Here is a 23,302-nt window from a genome sequence, read left to right as displayed (position 1 = left end):
AGTTTAAAAGATTGATGTTTTTCAGAGAGCGCTGCTGCTCGTACTCTGTTTGATGTGTAGTCCCTAAGTCGCCTCTTACGACACCCGTGGGAAGAGTAGGGGTTGGTGACAAATGTATTCTACTCTGCCGTCACCACACGGCTTGACACACGGCTGACAAACTCTCAGCTTTTATAAAATAACGAAGTTCTGGGCTTGCACAAACTTTTTCTTTGTTTTAATAAAAAACGAAGACTTGTTTATTGTAATTTAATTAAAACGCAAATAAAACATCCATGTTCATAAATGCTTACTGTTAATTATCTACGGTCTAGCAAGAAATCGTAAACATTGGAAATCATTATAATTTTAGTGTTTTGTAATTCGTATAAAATAGCTTTTAGATCAAAAATTGTAAACTTAATGTAATTTAATTTGTCTTTTAGGTATATGAATTAAACATCTCGTAAGGATAAGGTACTACTTTTGTTTATAGTTAGTTATAGACACATTTTTATTAAACAGCATGTACATTTTAGGTAGGTATTTTCTTATAAGGCAACTACTCATTTGTTTTATACATTATACCTACCTAGCTATAGACTTATATTACATACATACAATTTATAGTCATGTTCACAATTATATTTTATTCAACAATAATGCTATTTTATCTTTACATGGGTATTTGTTTTTGCTAAAACCAAAAGTGGCCAAACTTACTTGCATCGTAATATACTGTAGGTCAGACAGTACATCATTGTACCTTTAAGTTTTTTCGCTTACTAGTTATTAAACTACATTTAAGCATCCATATTGTTTCGCTTGAGGTTATGCCCTTATGATTGAGTAGGTACTATGAAAACAATACTAGAGCCAGCATATTAATTTTTATGTTATTTATTGCTATATTTCGGCTTTACGGCTTACATTTCGAGTCCTAAATTACAAACAAAACAAGCATATAACTATAGATTCTTGTTATACTGTAAGTAAATCCATAACCTAAAAATAAAATTAAAATAATATTATAAAACATTATTTGGTAAACATAAAATGGTGGTTCAAAAGCAGGTATTAACGTAAATGGTGTTTCTTAAAATAAAATAATCTTGTTAGATCTTTTAGATATATAACAATGGGTGGAAAAGATTCTTTTCGAGATTCAAAACAAAAGTAAACATAATAATAATATTGTTAACTATAAATAGCTTAATCTAAAACCCCTAATTACTTACTGTAACAAATTTCAACGAAGCAAAAGTAACAACAATGGTATTGGACGGTTATTGAAGGCGATTGAGTCATTGGCCTCTGAAGAGTTTAAATGACGATCTCTACATGATAGCGATTATTTATGAGCCAAATCCATTATGATCTCATACAAAGTTACTACAAACAACAAATGCCTCTAGTTGTTGATTTCAAACAAGTGCGATCTAAGTTCTTGTGTTGATTGACCCAAAACACAACCTAACCCGTGTTTCTTACCCGATTGCGTGCTGCAAAGGAGGGTAATGCAATCCACATCCACTACAAGAGACACTACTAAAACTTTACACATATAAAACTGGAAAAAGATCAACAATAAAGTTAGGTCAGTTTTGTGTGTCAATCTGTATACACCGATTTGGCACATCGGTATTGTGATGCGCGTTTAGCGAAGCAGCAAAAGCGTGACCAATGACATCGTGTTACTAATAAAGCTCGTTGGTTATTATTGTTTGTAGTAGAGGTACGACGCGAGGAGCGTGACGACCGCTAGCGGCAGCGAAGCGACCGCAGCGCTCGCTCCGTTGCAGTCGTCCTTGTTGCAAGCGCTGCAATGGCGGATCTTCTTTGAAGGGTCGATCTGAGACGCCGAGTCCAGGAATTGGCAGGTCTGGTTCACGTTGATCGGGTTCGAGTCGAGACACGCCCGGATTACTGTGCCGGTGTCTGGAATGGTAGGTAGTGTCTTGTTTAATAAATTGTTCCCTGTTCGTGAGGGTTCTGACATCTGAATTCTAAATGGTGTAAGAGCCGCTGTAAGGCGTTGGTATAGTTAAATCTATGTGAAAGTAGGAGTCAAAATTGTAGGTAAGTATGTATGCAATGCACACGTGTTAAATTTATTATTTTATTTTGGACGATCCAATTGATGAAGCTTGTAATATCTAAACAAATCGAGAACAATATCCAAACAAACATTCTTCAATTTCTGTGACTCATTTGGGAATCGAGCCCAAGATAAGAAACGTCGTACTTTCTAGCTAAAAACATCACGAGTTTGTCTAATTTTATGGTCCAAAGTATGTATTATCTATTGGATATTTATTATAAGTAATAATTACTAACGGGTGACAATCTTGTGGCAGAATCTGGGCGCCCCCACTAGGTGTGTGTTGGCCTCGCTGGGCAGGAAATTGCGAAGGTACATATTGTTGTAGTTTGTGGAGTCCTGGGTCGAGCAGTCCTGGAATTGATGAAGATACAATTAATTATCTCATTATTTAAACATATTAACCTAAAAATGGCCAAGTAGAGCAAGATTGAACAAAATCGCTTAAAATCATTTTTTCCTTGTCGCGACAAGATCGGTGTAATAAATTGCAGAAACTGATGTATGTTGCAATAAGTCACGTTCATATTTTTAAAGATCACACTCCCACAACATATGATGGGCAGACTGCTCATGACTGACTTCAACAGTGGAACAGTCACAAAAAGGAGACGGAACTGTTTGAATTCGTGAAGTGTTTAAAGTTGCCATGCCCCGTTAGGAACTGCGACGAGCAATGGTCGATTTCCAACCACCGCTTATACGTTCGCGTACATTGGGGAAGAATTTATACAATAATATTAATATTAGTAAGTGAGGCCCTTTCATTGAAATATCCCATCTTTTTCATTCAGTCTGTTACAGAAAGACTAATAAAGCCGGATTGATGTTTGTCTGTCCAGATTTATAAAGTTAGTAAGTATTGTGTGGAAACTTACCACTGAAGGTTTCGTGCTGGTGTAAGGATCAGCGCATGTTGGGTCGCTCTGGCTGTTACACTGACGGCAACGAAGGCAGGATCCTGGGAAAATGATAAAGATTTCATTAACTACTGTCCTGTTACAAATTGGTACTCATTGTACCAATTAACTAGGGCTGGGTTGCACCATCTTCCCCAAGGTCCCCAAGGTTTTCCATAACGACTGGTCCTGCGCTGCCCGCATCCAAGTACTTTCCTCGACTTTCACTAGATCGTCGATCCACCTAGTGGGGGGCCTGCCCACACTACGTCTTTCGGCCCCTGTTTTTTATACTTTACTTTACTATAATCTTGTTAGAGAATAATCTGTAGGTACCTGAAATAGGATATGCACGCGCGCGCACAGCGCTTACTGACAGGTATCTATGTTTTGAGTGTGTGTACCTACCATGTCCGAGGGACATTAAATTATTACACTGTTACACATTGCGACGAGTAATTGGAGCTAAGAGGTTAGTCGCTCTCTACGACCTGTCTCCGACAATTCGCACTTAAACAGTAATCAAATAAAGACTCCAGTGTCATGTCTGCAAATTGAATTCATTGAGTCTGCTTTACTTTTTGCTTGTTCCTCTTGGAGAGCATAATACTTTGTTAAATATCGCTACAAAATATTTTTCGCTATGACATTTTCTTTTATCGCCTATTTCTTCAATGAAGTTATCATTTTGATTGTTAAAAATTATCTAATTCACAGGAAATTATTATTGTGTTATCAAACTTATCAGTGAATTCCATCAATTTAATACACCCAGACGCTTACGTTATTGATGGAACATAAGTATTTTATATGCAAATCCATAGAGTTTTTTCTTCGACTTACGGAAGCATCTTATAAATTGGACTCCATATACCTATGTACTTACAATAATTTCAAACGAATTAGATATTCGTAAGCGATTTTTATTTTATTTTCTTATACAATAAGATCAACGTTTATTTATTCTTATTATTTAGTTTATTATTATTAACTAATGTTTATTTATAGATTAATAAGGTACAATCGCTCATTTATTAAGACAGTATAATCATAATTAATTTTATCGCCGAGATTTAATAATTATTTACAGTTTGGAATTACCGTACATTCATGAAAAAATGTCGTCATATACCTGTAGTAAAAATTGTGCAAGAACCGGACAGAAAGTTGATACATACTTTTTTATCATTCTCATTAAAGATACTTGTATACCATCGTCAAGAGAAGAAGCATATTATTATTATCATGACGGATTAATAAACACTATGATTTAGCACACTATAGTGTAGAGAAAAAAAAACTTCTATCGCGTGATTTGTACTTTAAAAAAGAATGAACGTATGTATCTACCCCCTGGAGTACTTGTCATAATTGTTTCTTTTTCTAACTATTCATTGATTTATGACTGTACTGGGAATCGATCCAAGAATTACGCGAAGAGAGCCTAACCCTTGGACCATAGTAACAAGTTTTTATTATTATTTAAAGACTTCTTTAACTTCGAGTCTTCCAGTGACTTGGCCCACTTTTAGCTTGGTCTACGGGCCTAGTCGCTGGAATCCAAATAACTTCATCAACACATTTCGTTACTAACAGACATTTTTACACCTTAATAAGTTTCTTATACATATTGAGAGCTGGTTAAACTGACCCACCGTATTAAAAATAGTCCTGTCGACTAGAAGAGAACTTCTCCTTGGTTCCAGGACACGAACAAACAAAGTTATTACAAGTGGTTGCTGGGAATTTATGGCACTGTTTTTGCGGTAAATGTTTGGCCTGACACAGTTTTCTCGTCCTCTCTTTTATTTCAATTACGAGTGAAGAGACACAGCCTAATAATCCGTATAATATACGGCGTATATCTTTATTAAGTCTGAAAGTCCAGACCAGAGCTTTAGTTTGAAGGCGTATTTCAATTCGCATCCGTTCGCAGAAAATGTATTTGATTTTGTATCGAAATACTTTTTTTTTCATTTGATTTGGTAGCGACTTTTGTAACACACTGTGTACATTTGTACAATTCTACTAAGCCGGGTCTCCAGCGCGTTTAGCCCTACCACTCAACAAAAACATCTCAACATTCAACAACAAAATTGCCTACAAAAAAAAATTGACATGGTTTGTTGATTGTGTAGGGCGAAACACGCGCTGGCTTTACGGTTCATACATAGAATCTATTGATATAAAGACAGTATGTAATGTTAATAGAGTTCATTGTGGACACTTGGGGTACGGAACTACGTAAGTATAAGAAGCAGTCAAAATATCGAGCTTTTCGTAGATAATACGAGTAATCTGAATTTCCAATTTAGAAAGTTTCATACCTGAAAGAAAGTACTACTATCCTGTTGGTTCAATACATTTAAAAAAAAAAAAAGATTTTGTCATAAACATAATGCACGCCATGTGTGTGTTAATTTTAAGTAAACGGTCCGAAACATTTTCAAAGCTCTGTAATTTTTCGTCTGTGAAAGAAGCAAATATTTGAGATCATGCTTGAATTGAATGTAGAAATGAGTACCTACAATGAAGTGCAAAAAGCATTAGTAATATAACTGCATTAACAATCTATAAAACGAAGCTGAGTATCAACTCGATTCAAAGTTGTTAGCCTTCAATACCAATGAGCCAATGGTACTGATTATGTGTTGGTACTTAAATAGTATTGAGGTGGCATGATGTCACGTTAGAAACTATAATGATGTGACTAGTTTATCTTTAGATGATTATTCAAAGGATTCTACTCCTTTCCTTATTGGTTTGGAATTAAATAGAAATTTAAATTCCCTTATTAATACTGCAGCTTTCTATTGCTCGAGTATTAAAATATTAACACTAATATTATAAAGAGGAAAGAATTGATTGTTTGTATTGATAGACTTTGAAACTACTGAACCGATTCTAAAAATTATCTCAACATTAGAATCGTTTTCCCGTGAACATAGGCGGTACGAAGCTCGCCGGGTCTAAGGTTGCCAGGTCCAAAAACACAAAAGCCTTTGTGCTTCATTTGGCCGGACATTTTATCTTAAAAGCCGGACATGTGAGGGGGGAGGGGGGGTGCAGTTAGTGTCATTGCTCACGAGTGACTACTATCATCATCGGTTGCCCAACATCATATACATCATTTTACTGCGCTTCATATTATTCTGTGGGTCGACTTTTGCCTGCATAATAAAAAGCCGGACAGGCCGGACAAGACCGTAAAAAGCCAAACATGTAGACAAGCACAGCACAGATGATATTTGTAACATTTATTTTTACGGTGCTGTCAAATAATTCTATTACTATTTTGTTATAGGGCTGACTTCGGTAAAATGATGTGACGTGAGGTGCCAAACTGCGGAAAATGGCGGAGGAAATACATGATTTAGCATGAATTATCATTAATAATATTAACTACTTATTTACCTCTAGTCTTCAGGCATTGAGGTAATTTGGACGAAAAGATGTTGCGTAGTTTCCCGAACGCTGCCCAGCCGAGTTGGATTCGACGATTGACCTCCTTCTCGAAATTGGACCTACCTAGCTGGATCGTTTGTCCGAGGTAGACATACTTGTCGACAATCTCGAGAATTGAGCTCCCAACTGAAACTGGGTAGGGCGTAACATGGACATTCGACATAAGCTTCGTTTTGTCCATGTTCATCCTCAACATCTTTTCGTCCAAATTACCTCAATGCCTGAAGACTAGAGTATATAACCAATGTGTATTACCAGTGATAACTTATGGCTCGGAAACGTGGCCTCTCACTATAGGCCTTATACAGAAGCTCAAAGTTGCACAGCGTGCTATGGAGAGGGCTATGCTTGGTGTTTCTTTGCGAGATCGAATCAGAAATGAGGAGATCCGTAAACGAACCAAAGTCGCTGACATAGCCCGACGGATTAGCAAGCTGAAGTGGCAATGGGCAGGGCACATAGTACGCAGAACTGACGGCCGATGGGGCAGAAAGGTTCTGGAATGGAGGCCGCGTACCGGAAAACGCAGCGTGGGACGTCCACCTACAAGGTGGACCGACGACATCGTAAAGGTAGCAGGGAAGCGCTGGACGCAGGCCGCTACCAATCGATCAACATGGAAAGCATTGGGGGAGGCCTATGTTCAGCAGTGGACGTCCTGTGGCTGAAATGATGATGATGATGATGACTTATTTACCTGTCAGTGTCTTGAGGCAACTTAAAAAAGTACATTCTGTGTTTTTATTATTATTTAGGCAGTTAAATACTGCACAGTATTTAGTACACCATTTTCTTTATTTTCTTCCATCATACACAAGAATACGCGTGCGTGAGTCAATGTTCGCTCGTATGTGAGGCCTTGTCGAATAGTATCCTGTAGGTGGGCCATCGTGCGTGTTTTGTTTTTGATGTAAACTCGCGGAGATGAACAGGCCTGGTTAAATATTCAATTTTAGAATCGTCCATGACATCATGCTACTGGGAAGGGCTCAGTTCTACTGTTACAGAACCAAAGCTAAGAATAATGTCCTAGTTCTTAATTTAGAACGCCTGTTCTCGCTTGAAAGTTCATTATTGAACTAATATTAACTGTGATCTAAAAAGCGATTAGTGAAGTGGCCATCCTAGAGACTAGTATACTAGTACCTTTACATATTGCAGGTTTTTTTTGCTGATCTAAAAGATGAATACCTACATTTTATTGGGACTAACTTTGTTCTTCATTGAAAGAATACAATGCCTACTGAGACAAACAAAACACTTTTTAGTGAATACTTGTACCAAAACCTCTGTAACGTTTAGGTATGTGTAATTATTTTTATTGGAAGTTTTTCGCCGCAATTTTATTATGTAAGCTTTTTATTATTATTATCACTACACACCTTTTCTCGGAACAAGTGATATGGATAGGTACAGTCAGCTCATCAGACTGTGTAGTCATCCGTACATTTTACAATCAAAACACAGACAGATAAAAGATAACCTTTCTGTTTTAATGAGGAACAATGTGTTTTTAATAAGGCCCCTCGCCCATCGATAATTTTAGCATCGCTACTAACGCGCGTTAGTTGCATTTGCAACGCGCAACAGAAGTGATGCCAACGCGCTACTAACGCGCTACATTTAACTATTCTGTGCTACAGCATGGCGACCGCATTGTGACTATCGATGCGAACGCGCGACAGAATCGCTACTGCATATCGCCGTGAAGAAGCGCATTGGCATCACTTCTGTAGCGCGTTGCAAATGCGACTAAGGCGCGTTAGTAGCGACGATGCTGTCGCTCGTTTACGAAACGCGCGACAGCATCACTACAAAAAGTCGCCGTGGGCGAGGGACCTAAGCAGACATGTGGATTTGACTTATACGTTTAAGGTAAGATAAAGTAAGGTCATACTGGCCATGACACTAGAAATAGAATAAAGACTCTACACTACTTTACTGGTTACATTTTAGATTTAGAACATAGATAAAAGTCTTTTATTGTTAAGTTAGTTTCTCTAAGTAGGGTGATTGCTATAGTAATTAGCCTGTACATAGTTATTGGCCACCTTGACTAAAATAAAAATAAACAAGCATATGTACGTTATTAAGAGTGGAAAAGAGACACACATACTTTCTCTGAGCAATACGCTGTCCAATTTAGTATGTCAGAGTAAGAACAGATGGCACTCTAAACAGCAGAAGCTTTCTTTCGACAACGAGTCGTCCGAGTAGCCGCATGCTTGTCAAAATTTTAAGGAACATATTTATAAATATTGTTCGTAATTTAATTGTTTTTCCTTGTTATAGTAATTTTTCACTGTTTTTTTGTAAAGAGAGAAATTGTAGCTTATGTAGATAGATTAAGTTACTTTGTTTTGGAATAAAATAACTTCAAAATTATACCGGCCAATAACTATACCACGTTTCAATTTATTTCAGTTATTGGCCATGGGTGGCCAATAATTAAATTTTACTTTTATTGTATTTTTATTCAAGATTAAGTTAATTTAACCCTTAAATATTTGATATTAAAATACTAACGTCCTAACCTATTGGGATCAGTAATTAGCCGGGGGGCCAATTACTGACACTTATGCAGGGCCAATAACTATTTTTATTGATTTACTTTACCTAGATTGTTACAAGATGCCGTAGGTACCACAGTATACTAAGGTTGGTATAAGTAGTTGGAACAGAAACACGTAATCAGTTTAAAAAATAAAACAAATACCTAATACCTGAAATGCAAAACAATGAACATTTTTTTATTCTCTATCGTTTGTGGGACTATTATAAGCAAAATGAATTGGAAGCGGAAGTTACAGATGAACCTGAAGCTATAAGTGAAATAGCAGATCTTCAAACTAGAGATAAAAAAGAGAGACACTTAGGAGAGACAAAAGACCCTAAAACTGGGACCCAAGAAGATGCGATACTTGTAGACATAGATCGAGATGAACCGTTGGCCCAAGAAAAGGAAATAACAGTTAATGAAGCAGCGTTATCTGAAAATAGAACACAGAAAAAAAAATTTGACGACCTGGAAAAAACTAGGACTACCAATACTTTTATTAGTATCACAGCAGAAGTACACCCACTAACGGCTAAATTGACGAAAAAAAAGACAATGATCACCAAAACGTACATTAAGTTGAAAGAAATAGAACGAAACAACTTTGATTTAATAGAAATAGAAAACGAAAACTGTAAAGAAACTTTAGAAGACCTAGATATTCAAGATGAACTTGGATCACGCCAACAGGCAAAAAAAAAAACAAGTCTTGAAGGACTTTCTACGGATTCCCCTAGAGCCAGCTCGAAAAGGGAAGAGAAATATATCAGGCCAGAATATCAGAGGATTCTGGAAGAAAAAACTAAAGAAAAAGAAATCCTCGAGAAAGAAAAAAGGGAACGGAAAATTGAAAGAGAACAAAAAAGAGAGGACAGAAAACGGAAAGCTGAAGAAAAGAAAACTGCTAAAATAAAAAAAGGAACTACTGACGATGATGAGATAGATGAAGAAATCGATAAGAGTGATACTGATGACGAATTCTTAGCTAATCTTAAGGAAAGACAAAATGAGTTAGGATTACAAAGCGTGAAGTTTCAGTGATTTTTATGGGTTTTTTTCGGTGGCTAATAACTGTACTTCTAGGAGCCAATTACTGTGTTTTTGGGGCCAATAGCTAAATTTAATGTGATCTCTGATATTTTTAAAATTATTATTGTAATTTTTATCGTATAACACCAAATAGGTACTAGCTTAAATAGCAGCAATATTGTTTTCTCATAATAAAATATAAAAAGTAAACAAAAGTCGAGTTTTTGTTACATTTTACACAAGTTAACTTACACAACGCTCTTAAAGGGCCAATAACTGTAGCAATCACCCTATAGTAAAACCTTATTTTCCTTAGTTTAGAATCCTTGAATTTAATTGAGTCTCTAATCTGATCCTCGTTTTTACAAACAGGATTTCGAGATCCGGTTTAAAATTTGACAAAACAAACATTGTTTTGATGCGCCATGATGCCATTCACAGTTAACTACTGATCTTTCCAATCTTTCCAATAAAACAACATAAAGACTAAGGCCCAGAACACACCATGAAACGCAACTGCAACGAAACTGCAACTTCTAGTTACTTTTGAGTTGCATCTAAGTTTCTGCCATAGCGTCCGTTGAGAGACCACACATGACGCGACCAGTTTGAAACCGATTTGAACTGGTCAAACTGGTCGCATCATGTGTGGTCTCTCAACGGAATCTATGGCAGAAACTTAGATGCAACTCAAAAGTAACTAGAAGTTGCAGTTTTGTTGCAGTTGCGTTTCACCGTGTGTTCTGGGCCTAAGTGTTGTCATAGTACAAACTACAAGTTAACAGGTTTTGGCAATATGAATCTGAGGGCGATTACGCATTGGATCTCAATCGAACGTTCTAGAATGGTAGTAGTATTATTTGTATGCGAGTAAGGATTTCCACTGTTTTCAAAATAAAGTTGTGGGTGCGGACCACGCTAAAACCTAAAGACTGTACCATAAGTAGATGTAATAAATAGGTGCGATTTAACGACAAATACTTAGTTTATTCTGACTTGTCGATACCATGATGTCATCGAACACAGTGGATATTGTGGAGACAATACGATAATATTTTAAGCAAATATTAGTTGTTTGTACGCCGATATACTTTAGCTAACTTGTGAATGAGAAATGGTGACAATAAACAATTCATTCGCTCAAAAATGTTTTCAAACCTTTGAATTCCTACCACAGCTCATCTCTACGTGCTCTCTCTACATACTCGTAGCTGTGCATTTAATCACATACTTGATAACTTTGTTAATGGTTTTTTCCATGTAATGATATGTTTATTTTTTTTAAATTGCATATCAACATTAATTAACAACATACGTAAATGCAAATGCCAATCTCGCGACAACAGGAAAAAAGATAAATTTTGTAATCAATTATATGAAACTTTTTGTTCATTTGGCTTGCTCTACCATCATTGCCGTGTGTGCATTCATACAAGTAAGCTCTTTTAGTAACAATTTAAAGATAGAAATGGTGCATAAAATGACCGATTTGAGCATGAGCACATTAAACGATTAAAAACCATTCGGCTGCTATAAATTAGATCCCGCCTTGAAGCACTTGAAAAGAATAAATAACGAGAAATAAGTTTTTCTAACAGTCTTAAGGCCCAAGTTTAAAATAATGGGGCCATTTAATCTTAGAGCAACATTTTATCCTACCCGCAATATTCCGCGTTTTGTTTTTTCCTTACCAATCTTGGCAGGAACCCAAAAACAGTACATGATAGCGTTTTGTAAGGTGTCCTAGTTATGGCACAGCGTTTTTTCCATTTTTCTCCTTAAAACGTAAACAGAAGTATAACTTTGACACAAACTCGCATTACATTAAAATGCGCAATTGAAAAATATGGAGCATTATCTGTTATTGTTCTTGCATTTCATTTTTGTTTGTTGCACGTCCAGAATAGAAATGAATGTAATCTTAAAATTCTTATAGCAATGGGATAGAGGAATTTCCATCCATTTGATCATCAGTCAAGTCCTGGACCCCAAAATAGCATATCAACTAAGCCTCTAAAGAAATTTAATCTTCAGGTATTTTGTGTAGATTGTTCTTTGAGAAGCCTTATCTACCTTTATCGTATTTGGAATATTTAACTATTTGTGACTCATCCAACCAATAATCATAACTTGGAGATTTAGAATATCTTGAAGACTATTGAATGTAAATAAGCAAGTTTCAAAGTAAAACCCGGTCGAGTTAACTGCGCACCTGGCAGCCGTGACGTCACATCGACGCCCTGGTGCGGACTGGACGAACGCGGGGAGCTGTGCGGGTAAGTGGGAGGGAGAGTCGCATTCGAGTGCGCAGTTAACTAACAACAGTTGTACCAAGTGTTGAGCTTGGTAAAGGGTCTCTTACGCCCGTATTCACAAACATTACTATGAGGTCTCACAGTGCGCGTGGACGCACAGAGTCACACACGAATCAATCACAGAGCTCTATTCTGTGCGTTCAATTCGCTGCTTCAATTAAGCAAGCATCGTTTGTGAATACGGGCGTCAGTCCGCGTACATAGAGCGCTCTACGATGTATGCGACCAAAACAGATGAAGGCATGTCATGAATTGTCCAAATTCTCCATGAAGATACGAATATTAAGTATACATAAATAAATATGGTTCCAATTTCTAATTAACCCAAAGGTTGACTGGGAGAGAACATTTAATTGGCCTGCTATACTCATTTTAGGTGCAGTTTTTCAAGCTTTAAATTAATTAATTACAAACTTTTTTAAGACTCACTAAATTGCTACAAAATATGGCTGTAATAATAAGTAAATTGTAAGCATAAATAACTTCGTACTAATAAGATTAGTTTGGCTCGGAAACTAGTTGAAAGAGCTAATTGAATGCACTTCATAATTATTATTTGTATTACAAGGAACGACCTTGTTTATTATTATTTCAGGCATGAGAGAAGAATTTTCCTTACCTTCTAACAGGGAAACTAATTAGTATGTAGACAACAAACATAATATTTCGAAAGGACGCCGCGTCGCCCAGTCTCGCAGTCACTGCTGAGGAAAAATTAACTTTAGGCCCTGCCAATAAAGTCTAGAAGGATCTGTAAGCTGTAATGAGTCCATCTGAAGTCAGACTACGGCTGCGACTTTTTATTAGCAACCTTAAAAGATGTCGGAACGACGTGATTCATATTCGCACGCACACGTTCGCAAATAAATACGAGTAGGAAGGTAAGTCAGTATAGTAGGGATGATGACTGGGTAATGAAATCGAAATTCTATTTAGTCCGTCAGACAGATAATAAAAAAAATTTGGACACATATTTTTTAATATGTTTCATAATCGAATAGGTAATTACAGTATTAGGTATATTGAATTGAAATGTCGCGAGACGTCACTTTTGAGTAAAAAATCTACTCAATCGAGACGTAACGCGCCATTTCAACTCGATGTAGCACTGTTATTATTTAATTATGAAAGAAAATTAAAAATATGAGTCTAATATTTTCTAATTATCTGTCTGACGGACAAATAATTGAAATTTTGTCATCTAACCTATTTTTCAAACGTTTTGATATACATTACACTATCGTTATGTGCATGTACACGTACACACACAAGTTAGTAAAGCTCACTCGCCTTCGTGAGTTGCAAGAACTATACAGTCAAGAACACAGATTTGTTGCAAAATATCACTTATTAGAACTAACATAATGATGTCACATTGTTTAGCTAGCTGTAATTATTTGAGTTTTTATTTACAACAACCTTTTGCACATAATCACATCTCTTTAATTTTTTTGTTTACAGTTTAAAGTCATATGTTAATTAATATTGTTTGTTTGCTCAATAAAGGACAATGTTCGTTCTCCATACATTGTTCGCCTAAAGAACCAACAATTTTGACATATTACTACCCGAAAGCGAAATAATACGATTCTGTGTGTAAGAACAATGATTCCTGATGGACACTTGCCATAAAATTAATGATTAAGAATATTAAATCACAGCGATTTTATAATATGTCGTTTATGACAACATGGCGTCTAATGTATTGTGTGAATGTATGAACACCGATTCGCGAAAAATGTTTTGTATTGTCGTCACGCCGAGTCGCAGCCAAATAGTATAAAATAATAGAACAAGTTTTAGAAATACAACTCGGCATTCCACTTTTACAATATGCCCACATATTGCACGTAAATAAACAACATGAATCGTAGGTTGTTTCCACCCTTGTCATCTGACACATGAAATAAACTCCTATTGTATTATAGATATCGAAGCCGAATCGTATATAATAATAGAATGGGTTTTGGAGATCACTCGGGGTTCCACTTTTATAAAATACCTACATATTACATAAAAAATACCACGAATCATGAGTTTTCTTTTCACCATTTACATCTGACACGAGATAACAAACTCCTATCTCCATGACTACCATCGTAGTCTATGCCAAAGACTACAATATTTTAAGCAAGAAGTTTCAAACCTTAGCGGCTACGGTAACCCCTGGGCCACATACATCATGATAACATTCGGTCGACACCGGAACGAAGTCTTGCGATTATGCAAAAAAGCATCGTATTCTAGTGCGGCTATATCACGTTCAACCGGGGTTTTAATTCGACTAAAGTCCTGACTAAAGACTGGAAGAAAATACGCCGCATTGTATGAGCACTTCGTGTTCGTTAAAGCGGCTTCAGATCTAGAGCCCACATAGTTTTCTTTCCAATAATATCCGCAAGTAGCGCTGCATGATCTTTACAACAAAAACGGCAATAGTTATTAAGGTGCCAAAATTATATGATTACTTTGGCACGGTATTATACACGTTCGAAGATTTGTCATTTTCATTCATTTCTTCATCATCATCATCATTTCAGCCACAGGACGTCCACTACTGAACATAGGCCTCCCCCAATGACTTCCACATCGCACGGTTGGTAGCGGCCTGCATCCAGCGCCTTCCCGCTACCTTTATCAGGTCGTCGGTCCACCTTGTGGTGGGTTGACATTGCAGAATATGACTTTTGATAGGTTCATCATAGAATTCGGCGGGGATATCCTCACGGAGGAAGTTCGTAAAAGGGCGGAACAAGATCTTATAATAATGCAAGGCCGAAGCTGTTACGCGCGTGCTCCTACGTGTAATCCGGCGAGTATGCAATAAATAGTAATGTCTGGTAAATAGTGGTAATACGTATCGTTCGTTCGTTCGTTTCAGCCGAAAAGACGTCCACTGCTGGACAAAGGCCTCCCCCAAGGATTTCCACGAAGACCGATCCTGCACCGCTCGCATACAGGCACCTCCCGCGACCTTCACCAGATCGTCGGTCCACCTAGTGGGAGGCCTGCCCACGCTACGTCTTTCGGATCGTGGTCGCCACTCAAGAACTTTCCTGCCCCAGCGGCCATCAGCTCTACGAGCTATGTGCCCCGCCCCGTCTATGTCTGTATGCGCTACGATTACAGGGTATCATTTTGCATAGTCGCAAGACTTCACTCCGCTGCTGTCAAATCAATGTCGCATAATGTTATCGCAATGTGTGTGGCCCTTGGCCAAATCACAGAAGCCTATGCGAAGAAAGAGCACTTGAATGACAATAAAAATCAGGGTTACCATTTTATAAGATTTCCTCACTATTGAGGGTAACAAAGTAACATTAATAATCTAGCCATTAATTACATTTATTACCTATACGAGAAAGTAAAGCAACATGCGGTTTTATTTTAATTTGTAAAATATTAAACCCCTCATATTTGTAACAGTTTGTTCCAAGTTTAGTTTTACTGTTTTGTTAACAGTATTGCTGTTTCAGCTGTCACTGTGAAGCTTTGGGAAAATAAATAAATAGAAAAAATATTAACATAAATATTTATTTAAGTTTTTATGTTCATTATCATAATATGCCAATTTAAGTTACACTGTGTGACAGTCTTTGACACTAAACAAACTCTTCAGCTTAATAATACCTACCTACAGGGCGTTTTTATAGTTACTCTTGCTGATGAAACAAGAAGGGTTGATTCTACTACTGAAATACAACTACTTTTCTTACAGGACCAATATCAAATTCTCAAAAAAATTCACATCCTCGTGATGGTGATAATTTCTATGGAGAGGTTTTTTTTATATTCGGTCTCTTGGGATAAGTTATTCCATTTGAGCAGTAGAATTAATCCTTTTTATTCGATCACATATAAAAACAACACAAGTGTTTAGGAAAACTTCTTCTTTGGTATGGTATCACTACGGAGTTATAATGTCGGCAACTCTGTATCACTGACTTGTAACTTTCAAACAGCATGAATAATAAGGGCACCACATTGGTTTTCTTTCTGAAAAAAGGCTTTCAGTTTTAGTACTAACCCTTTAGCACTATTTCATTGAAATAAAAATACAATAAACGCACAGAAGACTGAAATTGAGTCAACTGACGTGACATTTATAATTTGTTGACATTATGACAGTTTGACAAGACTAGGGATTGAAAAAGTTTTAATTGAAAAAGTAAAATGACAATTTATTAAAACGATTCACATGGATATAATCGATTAAAAATATTTATAAAATGTTCTGATACTTGCCTGTAGCGATTATCCAATCCTGGTTTCTACTGAAAAACTACCTCGTGGCAAGATTTTAATAAAATAATAAAATCTTTATCTTCTCTTTCACAATCTATAAAAGTTCATTTGGTCTATTATTATACATGTGCTATGAATGAGGGTTTTCGCGATTGAAAAATCCGCGAGATGGCAATACGTAGACGCGAGGTCCAAATGCTGCATGATTGGTGGATATCTGTCAATGTCATGTCAAAAATAACCAATCATGCAGCATTTGGACCTCACGTCTACGTATTGCCATCTGGCGGATTTTTCAATCGCGAAAACCCTCATTGGCATAGATTATGAGAGACTGGCAACTATACTAGGTTGATATCAGGTGATCCGTCTGCTCATTTGCCTCCTGTCACATAAAAAAAAAATATATATGTTTCTCACACTTCAACTGGCATTGGATTCAACATCGGATTCTGACACTTTTACAGTTATGATACCATGAATATCAGTTTATGGTCCTAATTATTTTTATTTTATTTACGACCTTCGACCAGTTGGACACTTTAGATATCTTCTTGTAATAGTGTCAAACTGTCAATATCTTTTTAGCTTTTAACGCAAATCTAGTCTTCAAAGCAGTTTAATCGATTTATTTTATTTTCAAAATCGATATTTTATTGTCTATGATGGCCGCAGGAACATCACTATACATGGACTCCCAGCAATAAAGTACGGTAATGCCTCGTACAGATTTTATCGGCAAAAATTATGGAACTTGATAGGTTTTAGACCATGCCACGCACCAAAACGTCCGGAAGTTGTAATAGTATTATAGAATAAACGTTAAAAGACTTATTTATTTAATTTTTCAATGCTTAAGTGTCCATTAGAATGAAAGGGTGCTTAATGTATTAAAAAAAATAGAAAATAATTATGATGGGTTAATGTTTTTGGGCGGTTTTTTAGGCGGTTTCTGACAATGTCCTTTGTTAATTTGTCTCATATTATCATTTAGATTGTTTCGGCTATGAGATCATTATGGCCATAGTCTGTACCTATTAGGTCCGTTTTTATGCCCCACTGTGTAATATTTACAAAAAGTTTTTATCTTGAAACACAATGACTAAAGATCGCCATATCCTTCTTAGATAAAATAGTCAATTATTTTCAGACGTATTTAAAGATTATAAAAGCTTATTTTTATCTTCATTTCTATCATCTAATGATGATATTAGTCATCATTAGATTATCAAATCTCTTCATTAGTCATTCTTTTATTTATCTTTTCCATTGTTTTTTTTCACTGCAATGGGACTATTTAAAGCTGTCAAAACAATAAATTTGACTTTTGACCTTGTCTTAAATGGAAGTAGTGATTTGGTCAACTAGTTCGTCATTTTGACATTGATCATGATGATCTCACACAGACAGACATAATGCGAACAAATGGAATGTTTTATTTACCTATACGTCAAACTATTTATAATACAAAACATAAGTTAACGAACATTTTATACTTTTGTTTGTGCTAAATAATCATTAGAAGTCTGTTTTGGTTTATGAAAAGTTATAGATTTTTTACAAAAAAGGAGGCTGCATACAGTTGAATGAATTATATGTTCCTATATGAACCAAATTTATTTTAAATTCAGTTGTTCGTTATAATATTTTGCTAAAAAGCTGAAATGAATACTCTTTGCATTCAATGTTAAGTTCTGTGTGCATTTCACAAAACTAGGCTTTATTGATCATACCTGCCTAAAAGTGCCGTTGAAATTGTCTTGTGTGCATAAAATACGTCTACGGTTAAAGTGGGCCGAACATTTGAAGTGGTGGTGGGTAGAGTCGGTCTTTGGGTGAATAGTCGAACCGGAAAAATGGTCGAGGTAAGGATACCTTTAAGAATCCTTGGGGGAGGCCTTTGTCCAGCAGTGGACGTCTTTCGGCTGAAACGAACGAACGAAGGATATCTTGACTTCTTGCAATGTACTTAACAGGTGCATGGCACATATAGGACGCAGCATATCTTACAATGGAATCGAATGGAAGCTAGGTGATGGTGTCTGCATGAAGCTACGTAGTAATTTTCGCCTGATATTTATAGTAAGCGATTAATTTGGAAGACTTCGCTAACTCAAATGTTCTTCTGAGTCCAATGACAGTTTAACTTTCCCCGGGACTAACTTGACCTTCACTGGTTGGCTTTTTTATTAACGGTCAAGCTATAGATCCTGGCTACACAGGAGTTGCAGCTGTGGGAGTGCAACGAGAGGTGGGAATAGTCGCGTTAGCTTCTCCTGGCATCGACAATAATTAGCATTAAATGAGGCTTATACGCATAAAAACCTAAACCAGTATTATTCGAACAGATGGCGTTAAGGAAACTTAAACTAAGTCAAGGCCCACGACTATAAGGCTGGGTTGCACCATCTTATTTTATCTTTGACAAACGTCAAAAATCTGTCAAACTCCATACAAAAAACACCGGTTATCATTATAGTTACGGTCAAAGTTAGGTGGTGCAACTCAGCCTAAGTATGAGCCTACAACGGAGCTACTGTTCAAACCATTATTGTAATGTGGTCATCTACATAGACAAATTTTGCCCAAGGTCATAGAGTACTGGACTTATTCCAGCCTATCTCACGCTTAGCTTAATACGGGGTGGTCCGTTAAATGGAAAAGGACACTAGATACAGAGTTCGTTCGTTCGTTTCAGCCAAATGACGTACACTACTGGACAAAGGCCTCCCTCAAAGATTTCCACAATGGACCTGTACTGTGCATCTTTACCTAAAGAAAGCATGATTATTAGCAGTTCAGATGTTGAAAATTGGTTGGAGCTTCTTTTTATACATATCATACACAAAGAAAAGTTGTTGTTTGTTATCGTATTTCCTCAGTAGAACCAACTCTTTTTGTTAGAACTGCATCCAGAACTTTAGTCAATAACAAACATCTTTTGATTTACCTGTTTATTAGCATGCCTATTTAAATAAATCATGGCTGGTCCATTATAGTTTGTAAACAGTTTTAGTATCATCCATGACATAATTAATTATGAGGATGACATCTCATTACTAGAGTGAGTAACCGTAGTACGCGCTTGGTTTCATGTAATTACTAATTATGTATGAACTCATAGTTTAATTAATCACCTATTTGTAATAGGTAATAAGTAGGTGTAAGCTATTGTACGAGTAAGGTTACTTTTAACACCTGGTTAAAGACGTTTTGTTATGTAAAACAACTCCTAGTTTACAATAACTGGCAGTTGGTGATTAAACAGTTGGCTGTGAGAATTACGTATACAATTAAAACTATATAAAATAACTAGTAACGTTAATACATTACATTAGGTTGTTGTTTAAAAAACGAACGAAATATTTTTTTAATAAAAAGTGCAACCGAAACTGAATGGCCAGTATTTTTGTTACATATCAATAGAATTACAGTACCTATATTGGTCAAATTTTACTATAAGAGTAGGCGCACACCGTTGATTTTTCGTCGGCCGATAGTTTTTAGTCGGGCAGTTGATCAGTATGGGCATGTATGGGAGTGCGCACACTACGCCGTTTCGATTTGGCCGATTCTTCATATAATTTAAAATCGGGCACAACTATCGGCCAACTAAAAATCAACGGTGTGCGCCTACTCTAACCCTCCTGAAGGCATGTTCGACCATTCTGCCTACCGCTATCAATTCAGATGTAAATGTCGGCCTTAAGTAAATCGATGTAAGAAGGTCGGATTTAGGCCAAAACAGAGTAATAAATGTTATCTTTATGTATTTTGTTTTGACCGATGTAGATAAAGATATTTTTCATAGAAAATATAGTTAATTAGTTCCGATTTAATTAAATAATTGTCATTATCTGATTATTATGACTAATTATAAAGGTATGTTAATTCATAGTTAGGTAGCTAATTGTATTGATTGTTGCGTCCCAATTATTATAATGTACTTACTAAATATTAATTACCTCTGATTAATATAAAGTAAGTGTCATATTTTTGTATTAAAGTGCCCCACTACGAATATCTACTTTACATGTAGATAAGTTATTGAATTAAATTAAATATTGTTGAGATGTTCTTGTTATTGTTTTTTATACGTACCTAAGGATTATTAATATGTAAGTAGGTATACTTACAATGTTTTAATTAAACTCTTGGAGCTTTACAAACTCTACATCTAAGTATTGAAATCAGCAAGTCAAATTAACAAAATGTGTTAATATGTTCGACTGATTAAGAACTATAAGTACACACAAAAACTCAACAATTACACCAACTATAACAAATCGGCACAATTCAGGCGGTCTTAACGCCAGAGAGATCTCTCCTAGAGAACATACAATATTTAAATCGCTGTATAAACAACGCGACCCAGAATATCAGCTGCATTTCCATACTCTATGGCCAAAGTATATGACGTTTTTGAAATGTGTGTAATCACAATGTGTGTAGTGTAGTATTTTTTATTATTATTAAGTCACCTTTATTGTTATTCAATTCTCTGCCAACGACACGCACCGATGCTGTGAAGGTCGCATGACATCACTGCTCTCAGCAATACGAAATTCTCGAAGGATTTTTCCTAAGGTCATCTTTAAATCTAAACAATATTTATGATTTTACAACTGCTTTTAGTCATAATTAAAAATACTATTCAACTAAAACATGTTGTTAAAAAATCTAAGTCGGAATAAATCAGGTAAGCTTTTAAAAGTTCTACGCACTTAAAACTTTTAAGACGCAGTTGCTTAAGTTTACGATAAGATTCAAAGCTAAGTATGTGTAGGTTTTACGAGTAACAAGCTTACACGTACTTGTTATCAGTATTATGAACACAATCACACATATTTACGACTTTTGCCTTTATCTCTAGATCTTGATAAGTTCGATTACAACTCAAGCAACGGATCACGAGATTTTAAGCTTATAAAAAGCTGTATAACCTTTTTTCTATGTTCAATGATCGACGACAACAAATTTCACTGGCTATTCTAGTCACGCACAAATAAAAAATAAAGATATCTTCATGTTCTAAATTCAAAACAATTAAACACAAATAAAGCAACAGTGTAACCTACATCGGAAAATCGGTGACAACACTGGCCGCTTTAAAAATAAATTCAAAATAAAACGTACCGATTTCGAAAACTGCCAGTAGTAAGGCGACGCTCAGTGTAACTCCGGTTCGGGCCATGGTAGTAATGTATTTTAGCACTGGGATGGGACGGCTGATCGGTTGACACGGACGATGGAGACTGACTGAGAAAATGCCGCGCCCGCCCGACGGACCGACGCCGGTAACGCATTTACACTACGTAGGGTGTGGGCCCTTTAGGCGGTAGTGGGATCTTTGGGATTGAATGAATGACCATGCATTTGAGAATGCACCTGTATGCCAGTTTTAAGTTCTATGCAGTAAATTACATACGTACTACATACTAACTACAAAGCTTAATAAACATAATGGTACGCGAAAATAAGCCCTAACCTTTAAAAATTAAGATATGGGCACCTGTGAATTAGATTTTCAAAAAATTTTTTTGCGCAAGAAGTAGCGCGATTAAGAATAAAATTAAGATAAAGATATTTTTAAATTGTTCTATAATGGAGCTTATTAAAAAAAATTGGATACTGATAACAACATCATCCTGCATAAGTAATATTATAAAAGACGAGAGCAAGTTTCCGCAATAATATTCTATAATATTGTGCTAGAAACAAGCACAAATTACAATAGGTATTATAATAGACAAGTAAACATTCGTCATAATTATGTATCATAGTAACAAGATATTTGTTATTTTCCTCAGGCTCGTGCAAGTTTACGTTTGTTTTTCTTCAAGACCGGCGTATTTAAGACACTTTTAGTCATTGCTATTTGCCAATACACGATTTCTGTGATACTTTTATATGATTTCTAGATTATGGTAAAGCTGTATGTAAACTTTAACTCGTTATACATTACTAGCGGGCCGCCCGCGTACGATGCTTGGATCCCGTTTTATCCCCTTAGGGGTGGAGTTTCGTAAAATCCTTTCTAAGCGGATGCCTACGTCATAACATCTACCTGCATGCCAAATTTCAGCCCGATCCGTCCAGTGGTTTGGGTTGTGCGTTGATAGATCACTATGTCAGTCAGTCAGTCAGTCAGTCAGATATTATATTTAGATACACATATGATGACAAGTGTAAATTACCCATGCCCGATTATAAAGTGCGTCCAGCTAGAGAGAAAATTTAGAGAGTTTTAAAGTAGGTAAATAAAGTTGATTTTATTCAGATCAAAGCGCTTTTTACTATGTGCACAGATTTCTAGTAGCTAACAGAATTCTGCGTAGATAAGTTTGTATTTTTTGACAAACGAAGGATTTAGAAGAATTTAGAAGGTCGCGGGAGGTGCCTGGATGCGGCGGCGCAGGACCGGTCTTTGTGGAAATCCTTGGGGGAGGCCTTTGTCCAGCAGTGGACGTCATTCGGCTGAAACGAACGAACGAACGAATTAAATTTTGCTAAAGCGTAGCAACTAACTAAGCGTTTAAGTCTTTTGTATTAAGGCACATTAAGTTTTAAAAAGTTAACGTTTTCTGCAATAGTAGATACGTGTATAATATTTTATAATTTTTTCTCGTGAATGTCATAACTTTAGACAACAAATGTATGGGCTTATCATGGAAAATGTATGAAAAGCGTCGATAAAAGTTTATCGTGGCAC

At 36.2% G+C, this 23,302-nt stretch overlaps 1 protein-coding gene across 1 annotated transcript; it reads right to left on the bottom strand.

Moving 5' to 3' along the window:
• Positions 1-234: 234 nt before the first annotated feature.
• LOC135078823 (uncharacterized) lies at positions 235-21,866 on the bottom strand. The gene is made up of 4 exons (XM_063973379.1): positions 21,727-21,866; positions 2,959-3,041; positions 2,317-2,434; positions 235-1,917 (listed from the first exon to the last, which is right to left on the bottom strand). The coding sequence occupies exons 1-4, from the start codon at positions 21,782-21,784 to the stop codon at positions 1,697-1,699; spliced, it is 480 nt and encodes a 159-aa protein (XP_063829449.1). The 5' UTR covers positions 21,785-21,866; the 3' UTR covers positions 235-1,696.
• Positions 21,867-23,302: the final 1,436 nt, after the last annotated feature.

Source organism: Ostrinia nubilalis, chromosome 15, assembly GCF_963855985.1.
Source record: "Ostrinia nubilalis chromosome 15, ilOstNubi1.1, whole genome shotgun sequence".
NCBI classification, from domain to species: Eukaryota; Metazoa; Arthropoda; class Insecta; order Lepidoptera; family Crambidae; genus Ostrinia; species Ostrinia nubilalis.
Note: the sequence above shows the minus strand (reverse complement) of the source record. Positions and strands in the feature narration are given on the sequence as shown.

Coding starts and splice junctions, on each gene's coding strand:
- LOC135078823 (XM_063973379.1), bottom strand. CDS start 21,784: ATGGCCCGAACCGGAGTTACACTGAGCGTCGCCTTACTACTGGCAGTT. Junction 3,042..21,726: donor ACTGGCAGTTTTCGAAATCG/GTACGTTTTATT, acceptor TCATTTTCCCAG/GATCCTGCCTTCGTTGCCGT. Junction 2,435..2,958: donor CCAGCACGAAACCTTCAGTG/GTAAGTTTCCAC, acceptor CATCAATTCCAG/GACTGCTCGACCCAGGACTC.